At 58.0% G+C, this 10,265-nt stretch overlaps 1 protein-coding gene across 1 annotated transcript; it reads left to right on the top strand.

The window, feature by feature from the left end:
* Positions 1-3,343: 3,343 nt before the first annotated feature.
* Positions 3,344-6,791, top strand: BCDIN3D (BCDIN3 domain containing RNA methyltransferase). The gene is made up of 2 exons (XM_061442950.1): positions 3,344-3,540; positions 6,067-6,791. Exons 1-2 carry the CDS (start codon positions 3,349-3,351, stop codon positions 6,697-6,699), a joined length of 825 nt encoding a protein of 274 aa, XP_061298934.1. The 5' UTR covers positions 3,344-3,348; the 3' UTR covers positions 6,700-6,791.
* Positions 6,792-10,265: the final 3,474 nt, after the last annotated feature.

Below are 10,265 nucleotides of genomic sequence, written 5' to 3'. Positions count from 1 at the left end.
GGGGGGGCTGGAGAAGGACAGGCAGGGAAAGGAGTAGGACCCCCATGACTCTCAGACCCCCCCACCCCAGGCAAGCCCAGCCCCACTCCCCAGTGCTTGCAGCCTCCTTTCCTCATTCTCTGGCCCTCACGGAGCAACCAGCCCCTTGGGGGAGGGGGCCTCAGCTCCCCCCAGCCCTATTCACAGACCTTTGGGGGTGCTCAGCTCTCCCCCACCCCCTCTCAGACCCCCTTGGGGAAGCTCAGCTCCCCCCAGCCTCACCCACAGCCCTTTGGGGGGGGGGGGGTGAGCTCAGATCCCTCCATCCCCTCTCACAGCCCCTTGGGGGGTCCTCAGCTCCCCCCAGCCCCATTCACAGCCCCTTGGGGGGGGCTCAGCTCCCTCCCAAACCCCCTTGGGGACCTCAGATCCCCCCAGCCGCACTCACAGCCCTTGGGGGGGGGAAGCTCAGATCCCTCCATCCCCTCTCACAGCCCCTTGGGGGTGCTCAGCTCCCCCAGCCCCATTCACAGCCCTTTGGGGGGGCTCAGCTCCCCCCAGCCCCTCTCAAATCTCCCGGGGGACCCTCAGCTCCCCCCCCAGCCCCATTCACAGCCCTTTGGGGGGGGCTCAGCTCCCCCCCAGCCCCTCTCAAATCGCCCTGGGGACCCTCAGCTCTCCCCAGCCCCACTCACAGACCCTTGGGGGCAGGGGCTCAGGTCCCCCCCAGCCCCTCTCAAACCACTTTGGGGACCTCAGGTTCCCCCAGCCCCATTCACAGCCCCTTGGGGGTCCCCAGCTCATCCTCAGCCCCTCTCAAAACCCCTTGGGGAAGCTCAGCTCCCCCCAGCCCTTTGCGGGGGGGGAACACAGAACCCTCCATCCCCTCTCAAGCCCCCTTGGGGGTCCTCAGCTCCCCCCCAGCCCCATTCACAGCCCTTTGGGGGCCCTCAGCTCCCCCCAGCCCCATTCACAGCCCTTTGGGGGCCCTCAGCTCCCCCCCAGCCCCATTCACAGCCCCTTGGGGGCCCTCAGCTCCCCCCAGCCCCATTCACAGCCCTTTGGGGGGTCCTCAGCTCCCCCCAGCCCCATTCACAGCCCTTTGGGGGCCCTCAGCTCCCCCCAGCCCCATTCACAGCCCTTTGGGGGCCCTCAGCTGCCTTCATCCCCTCTCACAGCCCCTTGGGGGGGGGTGTCTCAGCTACCCCCAGCCCCTCTGAAACCCCCTTGGGGGCCCTCAGCTCCCTCCCCCATTCTCAAATCCCCTTTGGGGGGGCTCAGCTCCCTCCCAGCCCCTCAGGGGGCACCGCAGCTCCCCCCCCCGGGCCCTCACCCGCTCCCGCTCCGCCGCCGCCGGGTGTAGGCCGCGCCGCGCGCCCTGTTCAAACCACGGCCGCAGCCAATCAGCGCGCGGCTCCCCCCCGCGCGGGGCACGCCGGGAGTTGTAGTCCAGGCTCGGGCTCACGCACGCGTCGCCGCCGGGTACATGGGGGGGGGGGGGGGGCGAGGGACAGGAGGACCCCGGGGTGACCCCAGGGTGCTGGGGGAGGGTGTTGGGGGTGTCTTGGGGCTGGGGGCTCAGGATGGGGTGGGGGGGCCGGATGGGGAGGGTGAAGTCCTCAGGTCAGGGAGTGGGGCTGGGGCGGGGCATTTGGGGATATTTGGGGTGTTTTTAGGGTCATGGAATGATTTGGGTTGGAAACGACTTTTAAGATCAGTCCTTAAGAGATTTAAGGCTCCTGGAAGACCTTAGAGCAGCTCCAGAGCCTAAAGGGGCTGCAGGAAACCTGGATATGGGCTTTGGACAAGGGCCTGTCGGGATAGGCCAAGGGGAATGGCTTGAACCTGCCAGAGGGGAGGCTGAGATGAGCTCTTAGGCAGAAGCTCTTCCCTGTGAGGGAAGGGTTATGAACTGCCAAGAGAAGCTGTGGCTGCCCCATCCCTGGCAGGGTTCAAGGCCAGGTTGGACATGGGCTTGGAGCAAGCTGCACCAGTGGAAGGTGTCCCTGCCCATGGCAGGGGGTGGAACTGGGTGAGCTTTGAGGTCCCTTCAGCCCAAACCAGTCTAGGGTCCTATGATCTCCCCAAGCCTGCACCCCTATTCTGCGCCACAGCATCCCCATGGCAGCTCTGGGCAAAGGTGACTCCTGCGTGGTTGGACCCATCCCTGGTGTGATGAGACCTTTTTTTTTACACCAAATCACTCAGAATCCATCTTTTCACTCAAAAGGACCCAGGAGGACTGTAGCTGGGGCACTCGGGCTGTGCTGGTCCCATGGCAGCTGCTCCTTGTCCCCATCACTGAACTGTCAGCCCACCAAGGCTGCAGCCTGCCATTGCCCTGTCATTGTCCCACCATTGCTCCATTATTGCCCTGTTACTGCCTCTCCATTGCCCTCTTACTGCTCCGCTATTGCCCCACCATTGCCCTATTATTGCCCCACCATTGCCCCATTATTGCCTTGTTATTGCTCTGCTATTGCCCCCTTACTGCCCCACCATTGTCCTGCCATTGCCCTGCTATTGGCCCACAATTGCCCCATTATTGCCCTGCCATTGCCCTGATATTGGCCCACAATTGCCCCATTATTGCCCTGCCATTGCTCCATTAGTGCTTGAGCATTGCCCTGCTATTGCCCCTCTGTTGCCCCATTGCCCTGCTATTGCCCCATCATTGCTCCCCATTACCCTGATATTACCCTGCTGCTGCCCCATTATTGTCCCACAACTGCCCCATTATTACTCTGCCATTGTCCCTTCATTGCCCCATTATTGCCCCATCTTTGCCCCACCATTGAGCCGCTATTGCCCCTCCGTTGCATCACCGTTGTACTTCTATTGCTCCACTATTGCTCCACTGTTGTACTTCCATTGCCCCACTGTTGTACTTCCATTGCCCCACTATGGCTCCTCCATTGCCACACTATTTCCCCACTATTGCCCCTCCATTGCCCCACCACTGCCCTGCTATTGCCCCTTCATTGCCACCCCATTGTCCTGCTATTGCCCCTCTTTTGCCCCGCTATTGCCCCTCTATTGCCCCACTGTTGTACTTCTATTGCCCCACTATGGCTCCTCCATTGCCACACTATTTCCCCACTATTGTCCCTCCATTGCCCCACCACTGCCCTGCTATTGCCCCTTCATTGCCACCCCATTGTCCTGCTATTGCCCCTCTTTTGCCCCGCTATTGCCCCTCTTTTGCCCCACTATTGCCCCTCCATCGCCCCTTTATTGCCCCACTACAGATCGGCGCATGCGCGATCGGTCCCCCCCCCCCGTCCCCCCCCCCCCGGAACCTTCCTTCCCCGGAACGCTTGTTCTCGCGTCCGGTGCTCGCCCGGGGTGCGCGCGAGGAGCAGCTCGAAGATGGCGGCGCCCATAGGCGAGGGCTCTCCCGGCCCGGAGCCCGGCGCTGCTCCCTACGGCAACTTCCCCAACTACTCCCGGTTCCACCCGCCCGAGGGCCGCGTCCGCCTCCTGCCCCGCGGCCTCCTGCGGAGCCTCTTCCCCGCGCCCAAGCGCCCGCTGCTGGGGCTCGATGTGGGCTGCAACTCGGGGGTAAGGGGCCGGCGGCGGGCGGGTGGGCCGCGGCCGTGGGGCTGGGGGGGAGAGCGGGAAGGGCGGAGCAGCGGCTGCCGTGGTGGCGGGCAGTGGGGCAGAATGTGCCACTGCGTGGGGTATTGGGGTAGGAGGTGCCCCTGCTTGGGGTAGGATGTGCCCCTGCTTGGGGCAGGATGTGCCCCTGCTTGGGGCAGAATGTGCCACTGCGTGGGGTATTGGGGTAGGAGGTGCCCCTGCGTGGGGTAGGATGTGCCCCTGCTTGGGGTATTGGGGTAGGAGGTGCCCCTGCGTGGGGTATTGGGGTAGGAGGTGCCCCTGCGTGGGGTAGGATGTGCCCCTGCTTGGGGTAGGATGTGCCCCTGCTTGGGGTATTGGGGTAGGAGGTGCCCTTGCGTGGGGTATTGGGGTAGGATGTGCCCCTGTGTGGGATATTGGGGTAGGATGTGCCCCTGCGTGGGGTAGGATGTGCCCCTGCTTGGGGTATTGGGGTAGGAGGTGCCCTTGCGTGGGGTATTGGGGTAGGATGTGCCCCTGTGTGGGGTATTGGGGTAGGATGTGCCCCTGCGTGGGGTAGGATGTGCCCTTGCGTGGGGTAGTGGGGTAGGATGTGCCCCTGCTTGGGGTAGGAGGTGCCCCTGTGTGGGGTATTGGGGTAGGAGGTGCCCCTGCGTGGGGTATTGGGGTAGGATGTGCCCCTGCGTGGGGTATTGGGGTAGGATGTGCCCCTGCGTGGGGTATTGGGGTAGGATGTGCCCCTGCGTGGGGTATTGGGGTAGGATGTGCCCCTGCGTGGGGTAGTGGGGTAGGATGTGCCCCTCCTTGGGGTATTGGGGTAGGATGTGCCCCTGCATGGGGACTGTAGCGCTAGGACAAGGGGTGATGGCTTCAGACTGAAGCAGGGACGTTCAGGTTGGAGATAAGGCAGAAGCTCTTCCCTGTGAGGGTGCTGAGGCGCTGGAACAGGGTGCCCAGAGAAGCTGTGGCTGCCCCATCCCTGGCAGTGTTCAAGGCCAGGTTGGACACAGGGGCTTGGAACACCCTGCTCCAGTGGAAGGGCTCCCTGCCCGTGCCAGGGGGTTGGGACTGGATGAGCTTTGAGGTCCTTTCCACCCCAAACCATTTCATGATCCATGTGTGGGAAGCCTCCTGGCAGGTCTTTGAGAGGAGGCTGAAGGCTGGGATGAGGTGGAGCTGCTTGGGTTCTGCGTTGGTTTAGGAGCTGTGCTGTGGGTCTGGCCTCTTTGCACTGAGGCCCTGCAGTGCTCTGGACTGCTGCCCTAAGAGCAGGCCTGAGGCTGCAGAGCATCCCTGTGTGTTCTGTGGGGTCACATCACTGGTCCACGAGCCACAAGTGGGAGCTGGAGCCCTGGTTCTGCATCAGAGCTTGTAAATCTCCTCCAATCTCACGTCTGAAAGCTAGTTTTCTTTACCTGGTTCTGCTCTTTTGGGCTGGTGGCTTGCCCTCAGGGCGCACTTCATTGTGTGGTGATTCCGAGGTGCCTGTGCAGCTCTGGTGCGTGGTGGTTCAGAGGTGCAGCTCTGGTGCGTGGTGGTTCAGAGGTGCAGCTCTGGTGCGTGGTGGTTCAGAGGTGCAGCTCTGGTGCGTGGTGGTTCAGAGGTGCAGCTCTGGTGTGTGCTGGTGCAGTGTTGAACTGGGTCTGAAGATACTCTTTCCCCTTATTAGGGGGGAATTAATTTCCTTAAAGGAAACTTTATCCATGTGTGAATTAAGTGCCTGAGAAATCCAGATTCATTCAGAATGCTATTGCAGCTTGGCTGGGGACAGGAGCTCTGCTGTTTCCGTGCCCTCCCTCCCTCCCTGAGGCGTCAGCTAAAGGACAAGTGAAGCTCCTATTGCAGGTGAACTTGTAGAACAGGCCAGGGAAAAGTATTCCCAGCCCAGTTCTTTTGGGATGCGGAGGCTTTGCCGCTAGAGGATGCTCTCTGCCTGCTCCTTTGGGCCGTGCACTCATTCCTGGTGCCATCCAGGACCTTCTCAGATCTCCTTTAGCAACAGATGGATCTGCTTTCTGCTCAGTGGGGCTCTCTGTGGAAGGGAATCCAAAGGGAAGCTCTCGTGTGAATTCTCTCATGCTACATCTAATGGGCAGGGGATGGCTTTGACCTTAGCAGCAGCAGCAAATGGCACCTATTACTCTAAATCAGGCATTAAACAGGGCTCTGAGTGTTACCAGGGAGCCCTGAGGCTCTCCTAGGGAAGCCATTGAAACCCCATGCCCTGGATGGGTTTATCCAGCAAGATTCCTGTTTCTAAACCTCTAGTTTTTGGAGCAGAGCCCCAGGTTTGAGGTGCTGCAGGTTTAGTGCCCATCTCTGGTTGCCTTCCTGGTAGTCAGGGCTCTGTGATGCTCTTGGCTGCAGAGAGGGAGCTTGTTGGTGAGTCTGTTCGGAACTTTGAGGGCAAGCTCCTGCCTCGGTGCTGAGAGAGGGATCCTGCGTGCTGGGAACGTGGTAAGGAAGCAGCGTGGGCCCCGTGAACCACTGTTGTTTTCCTTCCTGCAGGAGCTAAGTGTGGCTCTGTACAGGCATCTCCTGGGCCTTCAGGAGAGCAAAGGCAGCCTGGAGGAGTCTGCAGCTGGGAAGGAGCTGAACCTGCTGTGCTGTGACATTGACCCTGTGCTGATCGAGAGGGCTCAGCAGAGCAGCCCCTTTCCTGCCTCCATATCCTTTGCCAAGCTGGACATCATGGACTCCAGCACCAGGGACTCATTCCTGAGCTCCTACCTGGCCCGGTTTGGCCGCTCCACCTTTGACATTGGTTTTTGCATGTCCGTGACCATGTGGATCCACCTGAATCATGGCGACAGGGGCCTGGTGGAGTTCCTGGCCTTCCTCTCCTCCGTGTGCACGTACCTGCTGATGGAGCCCCAGCCCTGGAAGTGCTACAGGGCGGCCGCCCGGCGCCTGCGCAGGCTGGGCCGCAGCGACTTTGACCACTTCCGAGCCCTTGCCATCAACGGGGACATGGTGGAGAGGATCACCCAGATCCTGACCAAGGACTGCGCCATGGAGCTGGTCTGCTGCTTCGGGAGCACCTCCTGGGACAGAAGCCTCTTGCTTTTTAAATCGAGTGCCTCAGATCCTGAGGGCAGAGGTCCTGGTCTGAAGAAGGAGGCTCTGGAGCAGGAGCAGTGACTGTAAATGGCCTCTCACATGGATGAATTCATAGGCAAGGAGGTGCTTGCTGTTCACAGAGGCAGGTCTAGGACTTCCTTAAATCCCTAATGGACCTGGGGAGAAGAGAGAACATGCCAGGAGCATCTCAGGGAAAGGGGGAGCATTTCTGTTGCGCTGTTTGTTCTGCTTCTTGCCATGTTTCCTGTATAAAATACTCTTGGAAAACACATAACCTGGCTCCCCAGCTGGGAACAAGGGAATTGAATCACTTGGGAGGGTCAACAGGATGCCCAGAGTGGTGGTGATGGATGTCCCATCCCTGGAACCATTCCAGGCCAGGTTGGACAAGGGCTTGGAGCAAGCTGCTCTAGTGGAAGGTGTCCCTGCCCATGGCAGGGAGTTGGAACTGGGAGCTTTAAGGTCCCTCCCATCCCAAACCAGTGGGATTCTACGGTATTGGTCCGGCTGTGGTGAATGCATCAAAGCAGATTGGGCTTCCCTGGTTGACAGAGCGTGATCTCTCTGTGGAGTGAGGGATTGCTATGGCAGGGCCTGTACTTGTGTGTGTACCACAGTGAGTGCTTTGTGTGTAATAGCCTTGAAATAAAGAACTCAATGTTACTGTAAATCCTGTGTTGGGTTTTTGACCTTTCCTTTTGGTTGCTGGTTTCGGTGCCTGAGCTGTCCCAGGTAACCAGGTTTTATCATTGTGCTGAACTTCCAGGCTCAGATAAAGGCTTTGCTAAGCTCGAGGTTATGTTTGGTGAAGGTTAAAGTTTTACAGCTTCCCCTGGGTTGTGGGTTTGTCTGTTTGCTGTTTCCTTCAGTAGAATCCAGGAAGAAGGAGAACAGGAGCAAAAATCTCTTATTTTAACTTCATTTCCCTTGGGTTAATATCTCTACGGGCTTTATTCATACCCTGGGTTTGTTAGCTCTGCTGGCAAGTGGGAGTCACGCTTCTACAGTGTTGTCTAAAGAGATTAACTGTGATGTAGACTACTGTGTGTAGACTGTGACCCAGGTAATAACCGCTGACTCCTACAGACATCGAGGTTCTGCTGCTTCCCGCTGGGAGGTGAGAGGGAAGCCCAGGAATGTGCCGGGTGGAAGTGCTGTGTCACGAGAGCTGGGTGCTGGAGAAGGGCAGGAGAGGGGGAATCTCCTCCAGGAGGAGCTCTTGCCCAGGAGTTTCCCTGTGCAAGGGCAGAGACTTTGGTGGCGTTTTACCTTTCCTTAATGGGACTTCCCTGTTATTTACTCATGATAGTGGAGGAGGAGAAAGCTTTGCTTAAGCACAGTGAGCTCAGGTAAGAGGATGTGTGTTCTGCCTGGCCAGATGACCACTGCTGGCACCCACGGGTAGGTGTGGGATGGATTGTGCGTTCAAAGGGGGCACAGAAAGGCTTTTAAGGCTCTTCATGCCAATGCAGCTGCCCAATGGTATCCTATATAGGAAGTGTTGAGGAGTCCCACCAGAGCTCCTCTGCTTCTCAGCCACACACCGATGTCTTCCCTGGTGGTGAGGGTTCCTCTTCCAAGCCTGGTGTGACTTCATTATCCCTGTGGGAGCGAGGGGAGAACCATTTGGGCATGGATTTCCCTGTGGATTCCCTTTGGGAGTTAAGCACCTCGTCTGACACTGGTTGTAACCCTTGGGTGAGCTCCAGTCACTTGGGGTGTTGCTCCCAGCAGCTCCCCTTTCCTCACTGCTCTTCCCTGTGCTGTGCAGCTGGTGGCACTGGAGCATCGTGCAACCTCCAGCCTCACCCTTGGGCTGCTGCTCTTGGCTCATGGTAGTTGCTGTTTGCTTTGAACTTTGCTATATTCATAAATCAGAGCTGGACTTTGCTGCTCAGTGCTGGGGTTTAAAGGCCTCCGTGGGGGTTCTCAGTTTCCTCTGGGGATTTCCACACTCGCTTTAGGAGGAGTTGCTGGGAAGGTAACAACACACAAGAGGTGGCCCCTGCGCCCATCTAGAGTGACCTTCCCCTTCAGAGAGACCCTGTTCTATGTTCCTCTCACACTGTGGGATGGAGCAGGGTTCTGCTGCTTGTTGAACTATTGTGGGTTGGGTTTTAGTTCTTTTTCCAGCCCTTACACACTGGCCATGTACAGACCTGCAGTGTGTGTGTAAGAGCACGGTGGCTCCTTATCTGCCTCTCTGGTCTGTGCTGTTGAATTGCTCTATCTCTGTGCCCCACTGCCTCAGAAATGGCCCAGCTCCAAAACCAGCTCAGTTTGGCTTTGGCACAGCAGGGGTTTTATTTCTTGTCCTTTGGATGTTGCCCCAAACACAGCTCAAAATAACCTAAGCACAAATCTCCCTGCAGCTCTTGGGTCACTGTAGGGCTCAGATGGAGTCAGGCTCTTTGCAGGCAGGAGAAACCACAATAAACCCCTCTTTCCTTTCCTTTCCAGCTCGCTGCTGCTGCCCTCCAGGAGGCTGTTGGGAGATGAGCTTAGGTGGGAGCCCAGCTCTGTGCACAGTGATGGAGCAGAGGCCGTGGATCTCGGCTGCTTTGCCACGTAAGGCTCTCATCCTTTATTCTCTCTACATTTTGCAGTGTGGCTAAAATGTGCTCCCAGGCCTCCTGGAGGCAGGGCAGAATGAAAGTAAAGCTGAGGGTTAAAGCCAACACTTCTACTCCTTGTTGCTGAGAGCCCTTTGCAGGCAGTTGGTAACTGCTCATCATGTGGCTGGTGGAATGGAGATGCCCTTTGCTGGCTGAGTGCTGTGGTGGTCACCCTTGTGGAGCTCGGGGCACTTGGATTAAGGGAAGGCCTCTGTACTGACAGTGCTGCTTGCTCATCTCCTGCATGACCCAAGGATGGGGCTGACTTGGGGTGTTTGCTGCTGATAATGCCAGGGAGACACAACTTCTCTGGGTATGCAGAGAGAAGGCTGTGCTCCCACTGCTCTCCTGAAGCACATGGCATCAGGCTGTGCTCATGTGTAGGTCCTGGCTCACACATTGTGTGCTGTGCCATTCATGTTGTGTGCTTCCCTGAGCACTGGAGGGTTAGTTCAGAGATCCTCCTTGTTCTTTCCTACCCTTAAAGCTCCAGAGCTGTGCTTGCCCACAGGAGCCTGCTAAATTCAATGCCTGCACAGGGCACGTGTAGCTGAGCAATTCCAAATGGAGCCAGAGTGTTGCAGGGCACTCGTGTCAAGCTGGTGGCCTGTCCCATCCAGCAAGCAAGGATGTCTGTGTGAGTAGAGTTCCCATGCTCTGTGGGTTGGGGTTGCAGCTGGACTCCTCAGTTCTTCCAGCCATGGAATGAGCTTGATAACCACCCACACTGGGGAGGTTTCTGCTGGGGACTATTAGCTGTGTGTTTGCACAGCACTTTTGAGAGTGAAATCCAGAGCTGAGCTATATCATCAGCTGTGAGCTGTGCCTCTGCTCATGTAATCACTGCAGCACTTCGGGTAGTAATTAGGTCCCATACCTTCAAAGTGTTCTGACTAACCAAGCCTCACGCCACTGCTGTGTAGCAACTCACAGCTCACTCTGCCCCTTCCCTGCATGGAAAAAGGTGAAGCATCGAGTTGTGTGTAAGCCAGCATCAAAGTTTGGGGGTGA

Source organism: Pezoporus flaviventris, unplaced genomic scaffold, assembly GCF_033815535.1.
Source record: "Pezoporus flaviventris isolate CSIRO_AGI_PZ_B2104156 unplaced genomic scaffold, CSIRO_AGI_Pfla_v1 ptg000257l, whole genome shotgun sequence".
Classification (NCBI taxonomy): Eukaryota; Metazoa; Chordata; class Aves; order Psittaciformes; family Psittacidae; genus Pezoporus; species Pezoporus flaviventris.
This window is presented reverse-complemented; position numbering and strand designations above follow the sequence as displayed.